Below are 16460 nucleotides of genomic sequence, written 5' to 3' on the forward strand. Positions count from 1 at the left end.
TCCCAACCGGCGTGGTGTTGGTGTTTTGAGAATGACAGGAGGTCTTTTAAATGTGTTTTGTTATTTAGTTTGCTTATTAATGTTTAATCCATAATATGAACTCAAAGATCGTGTCGGGATGATGTCAATCAGAGCCATAGCCCTCCACCACCAGACACAGCCAAACAAACCGAGTTATCACGTGGCCAAATGTCCCGCTTGATTGTATTTTTCAGCAAACCGGTTACGTTGAAAAGCAAGCACATTTTTGACAATGTTGTACTTCGACGTTGCCCTGGAGATTTTGCCCAGCCTCATCAGGTATTGGCAACAGCTACAAAATAAAAAAAGATGTCAATCATTATTTTTTTCTATGTTACCAATTTGTTCAACAGGAATGATGTGACATCATCTGGTGAAAGCCTCTAGGCAGAATGATTGATGGCCGTGTAGTTCATATTTTAGAAAATCCCCAAGCGGCATCATTACCTTTTTATTTGGTTGCTTGATATGCCTTCAGCAAGCAGTTCCAAGGTAATTTCACGAAGGTCAGTGCACATATCTGACCAGTTATGCTCGCCGCAAAAGAAAAATGTTAGATTGGACTTGTAACGTGAACATTTTTAAAAGATCTAAATGACAAGAGGTGTGTTTAACACGTAGGCTTTCGCGACCAATATTATCCATAAGAGGTTTCTTGGGTTAGAGGTTTTTTTGGGTAAGGGGCTCACTAGTGATGACATCACATCTATCTGGCTGCCGCATGATGATGCTAGTTGTAATTACTGGCGAAACGTCGTACTCAGATTGTAAATATTGTGGTTTAACGAACTGGCACGTTCTGTTTATGTGATAAACCTCACTAATTGGCTGTGTCGGGTGGTGGCGGGTTTAACGACACATTTATATTAATGAGATCTAACCCAAAAAAAACCTCTTATGGATAACAAGAGGTGTCTCAGTAACTCAGCAGTCAGAGCATTGAGCTGGCACTTTACAAGATCCTGGGTTTGAATCTGGGCACCTGCCCAAGGTTAAACTGGGTTTCCAAGCGTAGAGAGCTGATGGTCTCAGCCGACTCGCAGATGCCAAATGTGTTTTCACTTAATTTGGCTAAATTCCGGCTCAGTAGAAAAAATGTTGGTTTGATTGCCGGGCAATAAACAATCTCATAGCAGATTGTACGGTTTAAAGAAGCCACGTGTTTTTTCTTCTTCTCTCCTATGAAAAATATTTTTCGGAGAAATTCTCTTACGTGATGGGTGTAATGCCGTGCGATATTTCCAAATGTGTTCTACGTCTGATCGAGTGATGCCAATCGCGCAGTTGGAACACATTAAGGGGCGAAAAAAGATGCAAATGTGTTCAACAAATAATCGCAATTGCAAGGCAATCCACATTACTGACATGTGTGCACAAATGTTACCTGTTGGCAATTTGAAAACCTTATCACCCTTTCTCACGGGAGAAAACATGACCGTTATTGTGCTTAATTTCTGCTCACAGATAAAATCACCGATGAGACCCAAGCGATAGCTCTGTTGGGGGAGTACAACACCACCGCAGAGAAATATTGGTCGGAGTATAACGAGGCGTCATGGACCTACAACACCGACATCACGGAGGAGCACGACAAGCTGGTGGTGAGGCTGTGCAACTCATGCCACGCATGGGTCTCAGTGTCGGGCACCGGGGTCTCCCGGAGCCAGGCCGTGGACCGCACTTGCTCACACACAGCCTCCGACGATGATGACGACAATGATGATGGGATACCATGTTGCTCTTTGAGATGACATCCGTCATGTAATGGCACAATTAGGTCCAAATGTGGATGGTCCTTATCTTGGTGGAACTGTTAAAAACAACATGGCGATTATAAAGTGTACCATGTTATTACGAAGCGTCTATTTTCTGACGTGCACCATAACATCTTACATCTCGGTGTTCAATTGGAGGAACAGCACTTTGTATAGTTTAGGCTGAAATGAATCACTCACTCCAACAAGTATGAGGCATCGTGGATCGGTTAATTTGCACTCCTGGTCGTACTGCGTGGAGTGCAGCAACCCAAACACGACGCTTGAAGTGTCCCTTTCACACGGGCAGCGGTTAAATCGCTTGCTGCCAGCACGATGGTCCCTGATCCCTCTCCACCTCACAGACGAACGTGTTGTTGTTTTGTGCACGCGAACACAGCAAGAAGCCAACTTACGGATGGCCAACCACTCGCTCTACTTCGGACGAGAGGCTCTCCTTTACGACTGGTCCAACTTCCAAGATGAGGGCGTCACGCGGCAGCTGAAGAAGATCAGCCAGATTGGCACAGCCGCGCTTCCTGAGACTGAGCTCAAAGAGGTACCCACTCCCACAGCCACGTTCAACCAACACCGTGAACCTGCCGGCCCCAACCGCCCAGTTGTGTTTGGCACTTGTAATACAGTAATCACCATGCGTCTATTTTGTTGTTTCTGTCACTTAATTGACTTTGAATGTTTTTTTGAAAGTAATTTGTTCGAGCCCACTTTCGGGACAGGACATCACAGCCTTTTATTTTTGTACAGCACTTTGTGCACTTTGAAAGTGTAAATTATTATTAATTAGATTTAACATTAATTTTGTTTGGATGCTGTTTTTGTCATTGCTTTTGACATGTGGTAATGTTTTTGTTTTTGCTAAATTGTTGCGATTAGTTTTTCTGTTAATGCTTTTGTTATTTTGGTCGCCTCTCTTGCTTGTCGCTTCATTTCTTAAACCGGTTAAACAAAATCAACTTGAACCTTGAACCCTACCACAGCCAGAGCTCCAGCACATTAGCTCAACACAACAAACACCAGGCTTGGCCCAAAGGGTGCAGGCAAAAGGTTTAATGTTGATGCAGATTCATACCGTGTGGACCGTCCAGCAGGTTGCTTGGCCATGCTGTTCAGAGCCGAGGTGAGAGACATCTCAGCCTCCAAAAGGATCCAAAATGGGCGCAGTTTCACGCGAGCGTGAAGCGTGCTATAATTATTTCTCCCGTCCAATTTTGTTCCAGTACAACGAGATCGTCTCGCGGATGGAGACCGCATACAGCGTTGCCAAAGTGTGCCAAGGCGAAACGTGCATTCCCCTCGATCCCGGTGGGTGCCTCTTCCACACCGCGACACCTGCCCCGTGACCAACGCTGGAGTCACGCTGCCGCGCCCGTTAGCCACGCTCGTTAGCTGCGCTCGTTAGCCACGCTCGTTAGTGCTGTGACGAGCCACACAGCGGTGCACACACGCAAGCGGCGCCGTGCAGCTCCCCACAATTGCAGCCTCCAGTCTCGGGTTTCCATGATATTAAAATTACAATGCTGCATCAAATTTCACGATACGATGGTATTATCATTATATCAGCTTCCCGTAACTTTCGACTTGTATTTGTTTTCTGTTGTCCTCAAGCTCTTCCTAACTGCAGTTCCCTCGACTTGAGCGTCCCACGGGGCTTCTGCTCTGTGCAATCTGTAACGCTCGTAACACACACGCTGTCAGTTGCAGACAAATAATTGAATGTGGATGACGAAAACAACGGCATCATAAAATACCATCATGCTGTCAAATACTCCACGGGTTTTTACAGGCATTTAATTTATAGCAAAATATATTTGTTATTTCATACTTAATTTGCCAGGGAATAAAAGGCAGGAACATTTTCATCAGCAACCATAATCTTGATATGGTAATTTTTTGTAAAATGAACGATGTGATTATCATAAATCTTACATTGCAGCATTGTCAGTGCTCAAAATAGGCCAGTATCGACGTACGGTACGCCATTCCAGCTCTTCTCAGAACACCAAACACCTATACGGAGACCTTACAGAATGTTTGAACCGAAAACAATGCTCAAGTATGCTTGGGAGTAAACGGCGGTGAGCGTGGGCTGCGGGACGAAGAGGCTTCGCACGAGGACCTCCGAGTACGGCGATACCCCGGTGTACGTCGGGGGGGGGAATGCGTTCCTGAAAGGTGCGACAGTGAATATCGAAAACGACGTCAATCGAAGCGATTTACAGGGTAGCGGGTCGAGGCGAAAGCCGAGGCGACGGATAACGAGAAAGGACGGACGACGCTATCAGCGACGTGTGGGGTTGAAGGCGACGCAATCAGGTAGTGGCGTTAAAGCGACAAAGTATTTGTCGAAAGGACGTGAAAGGCGTATTTAGGGGTATGACCGTATCGAGCGTGGTGCCGCCCCCCAGCATCCTGATCCCACGGCAAAGGCGCCGACCGTAACTGTGACCCCGCCACCCTGCAGACATCACGGCCATCATGGCGGAGTCGAGGAACTACGACGAGTTGCTCTACTACTGGCAGGGCTGGCGCGACGAGTCCGGGCGCAAGATGCGGGAAGACTACGTGCGCTACGTGGAGCTCAGCAACCAGGCCGCGACAGCAAACGGTGAGTGCGGCACGGGCGGCACTGCCGGATGAGGGTCTCGGTGCGCCGTGGGGTGGTTGTTTGACCGTATTTCACCACGCCGTTGGTAAAGGCGAGGAGCATAGACATGGGAGCATATGATCACAGCAGTCTGTTCTCCTACTATGCGGTAGTTGCATTCCTGAAGAACAACGCGTTATGGAAAAATCGCGTTATCATAATATATAATGTAGGGCAAAGCACAGTTCGCGATAACACGCGAGATGCGTACGCAGGCCGAACAAAGATCGAGGTGCGTGGGTAGCGTCTAGAAGCATCCAGCAGCATCCCGCCTCGTGCGATGCTACGCCGTGGCAGCCGTACAGCCGCTTGTTCCTGCCCGCGCGACGTAGCTCTGTTCACTCGGTCGCGTTATATCAACTTCGCATCCGCGTTATAAAAAATGTGTTCCCAAATCCATTAATTGCGTTATATCTAATTTGTGCTACGAAAACAACACGCGGTTTCATAGAACAGGCTGTACACCAATGGACTTACTGCTCCTGCCCTCTGCTGCCCACATCGGGAACACAACCCATTCCAGAGCAAGCAGCACCTCGGCATTCATATATCAGCTTATTTATGATACATACCAGCGTGAAGATTCTCCAGAACACGATTACAATGTTAAACACCAACAGCGTCTTACGGAAACTGTTGAGAAACATGTTTGAGGATTCGTGTTATTGTGCGTTAAATAAATCTTGTGTAACGTCCTTTATCAATGTATTCAGCATTGGAGCTGTGGTCTTGTTTGCTGCTTCTGCTTGTGGTGGTGGCAGTTGGCACAGTAGGGAGTACAGCTGGTGCATCTGCCAGTCATCTGAGTCAGCCACACATCACATGGCACCTGGGTGTGTCCCGAGACCTCCTCCTGTCAGCGAGCCTTCGACACTTCACGTGGCCTGGCACAGACGCCGTGGTGACGTCACTGTCACTTAGTGGTGAATGACGTGTTATTGATTATGGCTGTCGCCCTCCAGCAACAACGGAGGGCAGAGGAGTGATGCTCATAACAAGCGAAGCGCCAGGCGACTAAAACACAGCAAGTTGGCACGGGCACGTGGTGGATCTGTCAGTCATCTCAGTCAGTCAACCCGTGGCACCTGGGTCTGTCCCGTAATCTCCTGCCAGCGGGCGTTCGACACTTCACTTGGCCTTAAAGTGCACATAGGCTGGCACAAGCGCCGTGGTGACGTCACGGCCACTTAGTGACGAATGGTGGTTGTTGTTGTGGTTCATTTTAAGTGGATTGGGAGCGGTTGTGTAGCAGTTCGATTCCCCGCTTACGGCTCACCACCAGTGACGATTATCTGAACTGGTCCTGGGCCTCCCCTAGATCTACTTAGCCTCATATGAGGAGCTAGTGCATTGCGTTGATATTGGTGGTTATGGTTGTGGTGGTTGTGATTTTGGTTGTGGGCGCTAATCCGCGGCCGTGCCATGCAGGGTTTCCGGACAACGGCGCGCAGTGGCGTTCCGCGTACGACACCGAGACGTTTGAGGCTGACCTGGAGCGCATCTACGAGGAGCTGAAGCCACTCTACCTCAACCTGCACGCGTACGTGCGGCGCAAGCTGTATCAGCACTACGGGGAGAAGCACATCGACCTCAAGGGGCCCATCCCCGCTCACCTGCTCGGTTAGCACCAACTTCATTATCGTCTTCGTCGTGGTTAACCGTAGTTTTGACTCCAAATGACTTGGAACGCGCCGCCGACGCAGTGTTCGCTCGCGCACGGAGAGAAAGACCGACTCAGGAGGAACCACAGACGAGGGGGAAGGCATCAGCCTACCAACAATTACCCAAGCTCTGTGGTCCTCTGTATATTGAAACGTTTGCAGCCAATTGACGAGTGCTTATCCGGTCGAGGTAACGGTCGCCGTTTTTGTGCTCGAAACACGATACGTGGAACTACATTTCAACATCGCTGTGTTTGAATGATTTTTTTTCTTTTGGCGACCAGGAAACATGTGGGCCCAGAGCTGGAACAACCTAAACAGCCTGGTCGCGCCCTTCCCGAACGCACCCTCGGTGGACGCCACGCCCGCCATGCAGGCACAGGCAAGACTCGACGCACCGCGCTGCTCATTCGGGTCAAGCAGTGGATGTCAAACGGACTGTGCATGCACACGTATGACGAGGCTGCGAAGCTTCGCTCGTTATCAAAGCGAGTCGCGGTGGCGCTCTCGTAGCGTGGCTGGCATGGCCCCCCCCCCCTCTGTCCAGCTTGCTGCCGCATCGTAGCCCAGGGCGTGGGCCACTCCGGCCCGCGGGCCTCTGCGCAGTCGCACCGCCCGCGCGCCCGAGAGCCACGCCGCCGGCCGCGATTGCCGTCTCCCGCTGCTCGTGCTGTCTGCCAGCAGCAAGAATGACTGGCGCAGCTCCACGGCGCCCCGGCGAGGACTTGTCCATCACTCGCAGCCAAGAGTTCAACTCCAATGGGCAGAGAGATATACCTGCGACCCCCCTATGTCAATTTGCTGCTAGACGAGGCACTGCCTGCCCCGTGTGTGGGTTGTGGGGGTTAAGCGATCGGACACCATCACACGCAGCCACCTATGACAACCTGACGGTGCATCCTGGTCATTTGCTTTATTCGAGGATTGAACAATGATGAGTAGATACTCAAAAAGACAGAAGGCCACTCATGTAGCCTAACAGACTGTTGGGGCAGGTACACTGTTAGCGAACAGCTATTAAGGCCGACATGGCACATGAGTATGTGTGGTGAACACCATGCCAGACCACCTTTGCCTCCCCAGTGCTGATGTTTACACACTGCACCATGTGCTCATTTAAGGCTGAGTCGACCTAGGGGAGGCACAAGAGCGGTTCAAACATTCGCCACTGTTAATTGGTCGTAAGCGGGAATCGAACTCAGGTGGCCGGGTTCGTAGTGCAGTGCGCTAACCACTACTCCCCACCAGATTCTCACACACGCACAACATTTGATGCCTGTCGCGTCGCTGTCACAATCGATTTTAATCAACAACTCGGCACACTTTGTGTGCATGCGGATGCAGAAATGGACAGCTAAGATGATGTTCAACGTGTCGGATGAATTCTTCACGTCTCTGGGGATGATTCCAATGCCGCAAGAATTCTGGGACAAGTCCATGCTGGAGAAGCCCACGGACGGGCGCGAGGTCGTGTGTCATGCCTCCGCCTGGGACTTCTACAACCGCAAGGACTTCCGGTGAGCACGACACGGGCTCTGGCCGGCAGGGCATCCACCAGCTTCCCCCCAAGCTCCTGCCGTCACACAACAAGGGTGGGAGGTGGGGTGCCACGTGTCCCTTGTAGTTACCAGAATCATCCTCTAGTTATGGTCGCCGTCCAGGGAAATCTGTCGGTCTCCTCGGGACATTACAAGTCCCAGTCTTTGTCAATTGCCTAAATTAGCGTGCAGGTTTTTGCAGCTAATGTTACGAATCGTAATTGATTTTGGGCTTTTGCATCTCATTTTTAAATTTGGTGGTGGGAATCGTTCTCCAACTCGCCACCGGAGAGCGAGCTGAAAAAACAATGATTGGCGCGTCGTTACGCGCTCGTCCGCGCAACGCTGTCAATTTACGTCCAGATTTCTTGTACAGCAATTGCACAGCAACCTCGAATTTACTTGTTTTGTTCATTCAATTGGAATGGTGTTTGTCGCAGGAGATTTAAGGATAGGGAATTGCAGTTATTTGGCAATCATGTCATGTCAATGCGAGATGCTGGGGAAGACAAAATAAATAGCAATGAAAGTGAGACAAGGTCAAATGGACAAAGATCCCCCGCACACAGAGGGGGCAACTACAGTCACCAAAGTCTCAGCTCCCAAACGTTTTGGATTGGTTCGGACAGCCCCGAAGAGCCTCTCCCGGTGTCCCAAAGCATGTCGTCAAAACCCGGATTTTGTCTCGGCTTGAAAGACATCACGTTCCCAATGTGCAGACCGAACAGAGCCTGGCACAGCACGAGGTCAGCAAAGCGGCCTTGACCAGTGGCCCTTGTGGGCGCTGCTGGCCCAACAAAGGGTCACTGGAAATGCATAAGATGCGGCGATCCCTAGCCAGGCCCAAAAGAACTGACGGTCAAATAAATTCACAGAGCGTTTAGCCTGGCTCCGCTTGTCCAAGCTGACACGAACCGTCCACACGGCACATACGGAAGCGGCTCAACTCAAGGGTTAATACATCAGGGTGTATTAATCGGTTTACAATAAAGAGGCAGTTGAATACCCGGAAGGGTTACCGCTCTCCGATGCGTTTTCGGGCTGCACGGAGTGTCGTTTGGCACGATGTCCAACGTTCCACTCCACACGCCGGAAGCCTCTTCGGGGAACTTAATTCAGTTGCTGGCACATCCGCGAAAACAAAACCACAGAGCGCCAGCGACTCCATACGGCGCGACCGCGACACCACCTAACAGGGCCGGCTCCCCACAGGATCAAGCAGTGCACGGTGGTGACGATGGACGACCTGGTGACGGTGCACCACGAGATGGGCCACGTGCAGTACTTCCTGCAATACAAGGAGCAGCCGGTGCCATTCCGCGACGGTGCCAACCCCGGATTCCACGAGGCCATCGGCGACGTCATGGCGCTGTCCGTGGCGACGCCAAAACACCTCAAGGAGATCGGGCTTTTGGAAACGGTGGAGGACAACTTGGGTGAGACATTCCCTTCTCTCCGCCACCAAATACAAAGAACCCCCCCCATATAACCTTAACGAAGTGTTGGGGCAAGTGCCTTTAGCAAGCACCCGACGGCCGCCATGGCACCATGGTGGGTGGCCAACGCTACACCCGGCTGCCTTGGTCTCCCCAGTGGTAATGTTTACACACCACACCGGTTACTCATTTGAGGCCGAGTTGGTCTAGGGGAGGCCCAGGACCACTTCAGATAATTGTCACTGGTGTTGGCCTAGAGCGGGAATCGAACTTGTGGTGCAGTGCGCAAACCACCACCATACACGAACCTGTGCTTGTACGCAACGTCACATACGGACATGTGCGTGTGTGAGATATCACTTCCATACACCTGTGACACAACACGCAGATGCACACGGTTATGCATAAACCCCCTTAAAACACGCACATCTGTACGGGTGTGCCATTAGCGACGCAACTTATGTGCTTGGCCCTGTAACATTACAGCACATGTACACGCACGAGTGATGACATTCGTTTGTGCGCGCTCGCAGAGAGCGACATCAACTTCCTGTTGAGCATGGCCCTGGACAAGATTGCCTTCCTGCCGTTTGGGTTCCTCATGGATCAGTGGCGCTGGAAGGTGTTCGACGGACGCATTCCCACCGAGGACTACAACAAAGAGTGGTGGAACCTCAGGTTTGAAACCATTTCCATGTGCCTAGGCATTAAAGGGCACTGCGGGGGGGGGGGGGAGATGTCGACCACCCCACTTGCTATGGAGGAGGTGGTGTGTTTTATTCACCGACACCTGTATATTTAGAGTTTGTATGTTTTCCGCATGGTTGTGTGGATTTTCCTTAAGGGCCTCCGGTTTTTCCCCTCCACATTTAGAAATGTGTTTTGAGTATTTGGCTGCTAGAAGTTTCCACAAGCCATTTCATTGGGCTATCACTTGTGATCAGGTCGCTTCTGAAAAAAAACTGTATTATCTGTGGGCCTTACTTGGTAAAAAAAATAAACAAACAGTTTATCCATTTGGTGCTCTTCACTTCGCTTCCACAATGATTGGTGGGATGATTTAGTCAGAGGCCCGGAATAATCTGCTTCCAGTTTAATGTGTCGCACATCCTAACTTGCCTCGCCCTTCGGAATACAGAACGTCTCATTCTTTCGTTCAAAGGGCGTAGCACAAGTTGAAAACTCGTTGAAAGTTATTGGCGACAACGGGAGGCGACCTCCATGGAATGTGCGATGAGGGCGCTTGGCAAGCGTGTGGGGAACTGGCGAGATGAAGGGCTGGAGGTCGAATGGGAGGCAGGCGCGAGTACGGAAGACACTCAAGCAGTTCTAGTTGCAAGAACAGAGCGCGCGGTGTTATACAGAACGAGGGACAGGTAGAGACGGAAGCGCTCCATCCTTAAATTTGATATCCAGAGATTTGTATAGGTTAAACATCCTTCAGAAACACACATGTACATGACCCATCTTTTACACGGACGTTAGAAAACGCATTGTTTATGCAACCTGCGCATGTTTTTAATTAAGATGCAAATGCGACAAAAATACCCCTTTTCCCGTAAAACGCACGTAGACCAGGGATCCGATTGAAACGCTTAAAAAAACACAAAGCAAAACCGAGCTCATGTTTGCGTTGTTCCAAACGGTGTCTTGTCCACAGGATGAAGTACCAGGGTCTGTGCCCTCCCGTGGCCAGGACGGAGGACGATTTTGATCCAGGATCAAAATTCCACATTCCGGCCAGCGTGCCCTACGACAGGTAATATGCGCGTGCGTCCCCCAGCTGCATGCGAGAGTTCAACTCTTTCAGCTTCCTGTAGGGGGGGTGGGAGTACGTGTGTTGATCTTTTCGCACCGTACTTAGCCAACCAGTACTAAATCGGAGGTGCAGGGGAATCACAAACTGAACACAAAAAGCACAATGCAGCGACAGTCTTTATTCTATGGTAACCCAAAAGCCCCTTCGAGGAGGCACGGAGCTTGCGTGATGGTTAACTGCTCCTCGAGGGTGCAGTACTTTAAAAAGGCACGTGATAGTTAGAAAACTATTCACGTTTGCCATTAAAAAAATGGAAATTATTTCTTGAACTCACAAGCATATGTAATTGGGTACCGTCAAATGCACAAAAACTAAAATGTAGGAGTCTTTAGAATTATATTAGGTTGCCGAACAAGTGCTGTACTTAAAAACAAAGCATCAAGCACCAATCAATGTTATAATTTATCCACACATCCCATACAAGGATCCCTACTATAGTTTGTATAACGGGGAGAGTAACGTGAGAGCACCTACCAAGGCCTGCATGGTGCATTAGGGGAGTGTTGGTGTGGCCAACCACTCTGCCACCAGATGTTTTCCCACTTCACAAATATTACACTAGTTAGCAGCACTGCCTTTCAGAGTCAGAGCCAGGGGTTGTTGAAGCACGACACTGCGGTAACAGCGATTCCAGTTCGTGGGCTTTTCCATGCTTGGGGAAAATGGAGACCACCGTGCATACACAACGAACGGCTTCGTCAGTTCACTGCTTGGAGGAGGGCCTCCTCACTTCTGCATTGCTAAGCTGCACTTCAGCACACCGCTCCACAAAGACATTGCTCCCATAACCCACCCTGCAACCCTTGACACAAGATGTCGCTGCTGGCCATACAAAGGAGGGTGGTGCACTCAGTGTGGGTAGCTAATCAATGGTCAATGTACTCCCTCCGCCGACCAGGTATTTTGTGAGCTTCGTCATCCAATTCCAGTTCCAGGAAGCGTTATGCGCCGCTGCGGGCCAGCTAGGAGACCTGCACAAGTGTGACATCTACAAATCCAAAGACGCCGGGAAGAAGCTTGCGTGAGTTGCAATGCGCACACACGACATTAAATGACACTCTGGGTCATGCTAAAACGATTTCATCACCCTGAACTTGCCCCATCATCAAAACTCTGAAAATAAGCAGATTTGGGCCTGGATACCAAACTACAATTCACTAACTGGTTATCGACTGTAGAGAGCAGTGTAGCCTCATCTTGTACAAATGTAATAACCTTCTTGAGACGGCTTCGGAATCAGTCCTTTTTATTTCCACTTCCACAATTACACTTTACTCACACACTCTCCGTTGCTGGCAGACAACGGAGAGAGGGCAGACTTCACACCAAGTCCCCACCGCGCACGTGGCACCCAGAGCCCCCGTACGCGCGTGACTCCTGCTCTTGTCGTTCCCAAGTCTGCTCTCGATCGTTCTCTCTCTCTCTCTCTTAATCCCTTCATCCCTTCGTCACGTGGTACCCCCCAGCCAATCCTCCATAGACAGCGTTGACCGTTCCCGATGGTTCCCTGTCAATCCCGGGACCACGCCTCTGATCCGGCTCCCCATTAGCTGGGGCCCCGAATGGCCAGGCCAATCACCCCTGCTGACATGCCGAGATCACGCCGAGGCCATGCTCCCTGGCTCATCCCTTATTGGCTACAAAGCAGGACCGGCAAGCCAATCCCCACGTGAACCCTCTATGGCTGTTATTACACATATCTATGCTTCCGTATGGGACCTTTCTTGGTAGTATATAAAGCATAAACCGGTTTTACCCTTTCTGGCAATAAATGCCCTGAGAGTCATTGTCCTCGCGCTGTGCGCTCTTTGGCGTTCTCTGGTCTAACATTTTGAGACTCGGTTCTAAGGAAGTCCGTCTCTGGTGTGGACCAAATCGTTTTAAAATAAAATACATATATTACCAGAGCATGTTTTTGTTTGTATGTTCACCACAAGTGTAGTTAATGCAGACAGGATTCCTTGCAAAAAAGGTTTATATTTGGCGTTTGAACATCAACACCTGTATTATTATTGCCAGAAAAGGTAAAACCTATTCTTATATCTGCGCTTCCTGCCATCAAACCGTATCAATATAAAAACCTCTTCCAGCAGCGGTAGATTGACAAAGGGGGCTATGAACGTGTGCATTTCCACATGCTTGGTGGCAATAAATGCTGTTTCACCAACTGCGATCAACGCCACACGTGCCCACTTTATTTTTAGGCGAAGATAACATCTGGGCACTAGACAAGGCTTGTATTAAAAAAGGCACAAATCGGCCATCAGAGGGCACAGGAGCCCCTAAAGCTATTCATGGCTGGGCATCCAACAGCTTCACCATTACACCACTTTAAAAAAACCTTGGTACAGTAACAACGAATGTCGTTTTTGTTCACAGGAAGGTAATGCAGTTGGGATCCAGCCGGCGGTGGCAGGAAGCCATGGAGATGATCACAGGGCAACAGAACATGTCGGCCGCAGCACTTCTCAAGTACTTCAAGCCACTCACCGACTGGCTCGTGACAGAGAACGAGAAGAACGGAGAGGTGCTCGGCTGGCCCAACTACGAGTGGCGTCCCTGTAAGCAGCACATCCGCTCGAGTGACCACGCGGTGCTGTAGAGGAACAAGTCAGATTTACACACAGATATTATTTACCATTTTTATTTCACCAGGTAAGGCCCACTAAAGCGACGTAGCTCTTCTTCAGAAGTTGCCTGGCCACAAATTATAGCTCAACGAAGTGGCTTATCACGTGGAAATATGTAGCAGCCAAACTCGTAAATTAATACTCTTTGGTTCTTTCAGTAATGTCACGTAGGTATAAAATAAAATAAATCACGACGTTTCGATTGCAACACAAGCAATCATCAGGTGGGAAAATCACAGCAAGAATGTTTTTGCTGAACTGGGAGATGCCGTGGTAAGAGGTTATACAGGTAAGAAAGGGGGGGAGGGGCAAGGGGGGAGAGAGGGGGTGTAGGGAGAGGGGAGCGCTGCGTGGACGCTAAGAGAGGGACGACGCTGGACGGGGGGGGGGGGATTAGGCGGGGCTGGAAGTGGGAGGCTGAGAGCGCTGGGGATGCTGGGGGGGGGGGGGGGAGTTAACTCGGAATAAGTAATATTTAAAAATACTTTTTTTTTCTAAACACGCTTTAATGAAACGTACCCTACTCGTAATGGCAGAACTCTACGACTCCAGGAAGTGGCCACAAAGCTTGCCATAACATAAAGGGGACCGTGGTGATTTACAGCCAACGTGAGTTGAGCGTGGACAATTAGACCCAAGCTGAAACATAACATGTACAAAATGAACCCTTAAAAACAAAGTTTTTCACTCTAAATCCTTTATATGCGTGGCGGCTAGAGTCCTCTCGTCCTCTGGCTTGATGGCTGCCACCTATGGGTCAGATGATTGTCTGCCAGCATTATGCAATTGGTAATTAAATATTTTAACAAAAATTCCCTAAACAGTGTAACATTTTGGAAAAAATTTTCACGGAAATTTATTGTCACACACAACGAGTCTGTGTGGAAAATGTCAGCTCGATTGGATCACGGGAAGTGTGTTAAAAAACGACCGAAAGATTTGCATGGTCGTAAGCAAGCACGCAAGCCAGTGAACTTAATATAAAGGACTTAAAAATGAATGTTTCAAAATACTTTTTGACATAATAGTATTGTCACGTATGACATAAGTATACCAAGTTTGCAGTCGATACCACATTGGGAAGTGGGTTAAAATTTAGTTAAGATTTGAGGATACGACGACAACAGACAGTGCGTTAAATAAAAGCGTGTAATAATAAAAATAGGCTAGTACCCAGATCCGGCAGATATGATAGAAAGCAGTTAGGGTTTTACCTGGTTAATAACATCCTTCCAATGATTTCTCAATTTGTACCCATTTTCTTGGTTGAAGCTATGTTTATGTAAGATATCTGGATGGCTTCATGAACAAACCTTTTATAATAGCCCGAAGGTTTACAGAGTATCTTGGTCTCGGAAAACACTATCATGTGAGCCCCACAGCGTTATAACAATCGTCAGCTACGGTAGAGGTATTGGTTCTGCCGTGTTTCAGATCTGCCTTGTGTTCACGGACATGGTCTGAGACATGTATCGTTTCACCGATGTAGCTGCTGCAGGTACAACTCAGTTTGTAAACTCCAGGATATTGCATGTCAGGAAGGACATCCTTCACATATGGGATTAGATCACAGATTGTGTACTGTATTGAATCGGACCTGGATCTTGTGTTTAAGATTTTGGTAATCTTTTTGGAAACACCTGCTGTGTATGGTAACATGGTTGATTGGCTTCTCAGGGGGTTACTTCTCCATAGTTGGAGAAACAGCTTTGCGAATAATGCGGTCAGAGTACCCATTCATCTTGAGGGCCTGGTGTACGCGTTCCAGTTCACTGGCTATGCGGTGTTGGTCGGAAATGCAGTGGGACCTATGGTGTAGTTTTGATAAGGGAATTCTTCTGTGCCAGATGGTGGTGGGAATCAGGTTTCAGATAGGAATCTGTGTGGGTGGATTACCTGTAGACAGTCCTAACGATCCGCAAGGTCTCTTCTCAAACAAAACATCCAGGATAGGTTGATAGATGGGTGTATGGAATTGATGTGGTTGAGAAATTGGTTCAAAAGCTGGCAGGCCATGTGACCAAATGACAAGTGTTATCTACAGATTTCTTCCACAACGAAGGACAGGGTGGTTATCTGGATGGCATCAGTATCAAATTTCTCCATGAAAACATTCACTTTCACTGGTGATAAGGGGGGACCCATGGGAGTACCTTCATTTTGTTTGTAGAAAGTACCATTCCAGATGAAGTGTTGGTAAGGCAATGTCTAACCAGAGTAGGTACATCAGGATTCAGTCCATGTCGGACTAAGTCTTAAATTATTGCTAAGGTATCAGGTACAGGAACCTTGAACAGAAACTACAAAAGCTGACGAGCAAATCTTGGGACAGTGAAATGCCCTTGATGAGAGACCAAGCGAGCTGAATTACATACGGCTGAGGTAGTCTTGCCCGTGAATGGAAGCAATGTGTCGGACAGAAAACGGGCCAGTTTGTAGGTAGGGCGAGTTGATCGTGGAAACAATGGGCTGATGTGGAGTACCTTCTTCATGGATTTTAGCAAGACCATATAATCTGGGTGGTCTAGGTGGTTTTAGGGAGAACAGTTCGAGTGGTTCGATTCGAGAAGTCGAACTGGTAATGATATTGTTGGTTTTTGTAGCCAGGTGGTTCGTAGGATCTTCGTCGATTTGTGCAACTGCCATCATTAAGGTCCTGGATTGTGGTTTTATTCACGATGACACTAGCATTGCCCTAGTCGGCCGAGGGGACGACTCATTCCTCGTTTTAAAAATTTGAGTTCAGAGCGCTCGTCTTTGCCGATGTTACCAATGGGTTTTAGCATTTAAGGATGGTAGCAATTTCAGATCTAGCAACGTCTGACAGGATGTGTCCCAAGCCTTTGAGGGCTACGTCGACCTGGGAGATTTATATCATCCACTGGGATATGTTTAGGGGAAACTGCAAAATTCAACCCTTTAGCTAGTACAGATTT

General features: G+C 48.9%; 2 protein-coding genes across 2 annotated transcripts in view; one reads left to right on the forward strand and one right to left on the reverse strand.

Annotated features, from left to right (window-relative positions):
- LOC144934409 (protein TANC2-like) overlaps positions 1–13442 on the reverse strand; it is a 115967-nt gene extending 102525 nt beyond the window's left edge. The window contains exon 1 of the mRNA XM_078860137.1: positions 13385–13442. The gene's annotated coding sequence lies outside the window, so the exon portion shown is untranslated. The remainder of the gene's footprint in view (positions 1–13384) is intronic.
- LOC144934410 (angiotensin-converting enzyme-like) overlaps positions 1–16460 on the forward strand; it is a 35959-nt gene that overhangs the window by 17896 nt on the left and 1603 nt on the right. Inside the window, exons 13-24 of the mRNA XM_078860141.1 lie at positions 1486–1622; positions 2176–2334; positions 3014–3098; positions 4258–4401; positions 5869–6060; positions 6386–6483; positions 7446–7618; positions 8852–9075; positions 9609–9753; positions 10736–10834; positions 11793–11915; positions 13274–13455. Coding sequence (XP_078716267.1) covers positions 1486–1622; positions 2176–2334; positions 3014–3098; positions 4258–4401; positions 5869–6060; positions 6386–6483; positions 7446–7618; positions 8852–9075; positions 9609–9753; positions 10736–10834; positions 11793–11915; positions 13274–13455 — 1761 coding nt within the window. The remainder of the gene's footprint in view (positions 1–1485; positions 1623–2175; positions 2335–3013; positions 3099–4257; positions 4402–5868; positions 6061–6385; positions 6484–7445; positions 7619–8851; positions 9076–9608; positions 9754–10735; positions 10835–11792; positions 11916–13273; positions 13456–16460) is intronic.

The sequence above is a fragment of the Lampetra fluviatilis genome, chromosome 10, assembly GCF_964198595.1.
Source record: "Lampetra fluviatilis chromosome 10, kcLamFluv1.1, whole genome shotgun sequence".
NCBI lineage: Eukaryota > Metazoa > Chordata > Hyperoartia > Petromyzontiformes > Petromyzontidae > Lampetra > Lampetra fluviatilis.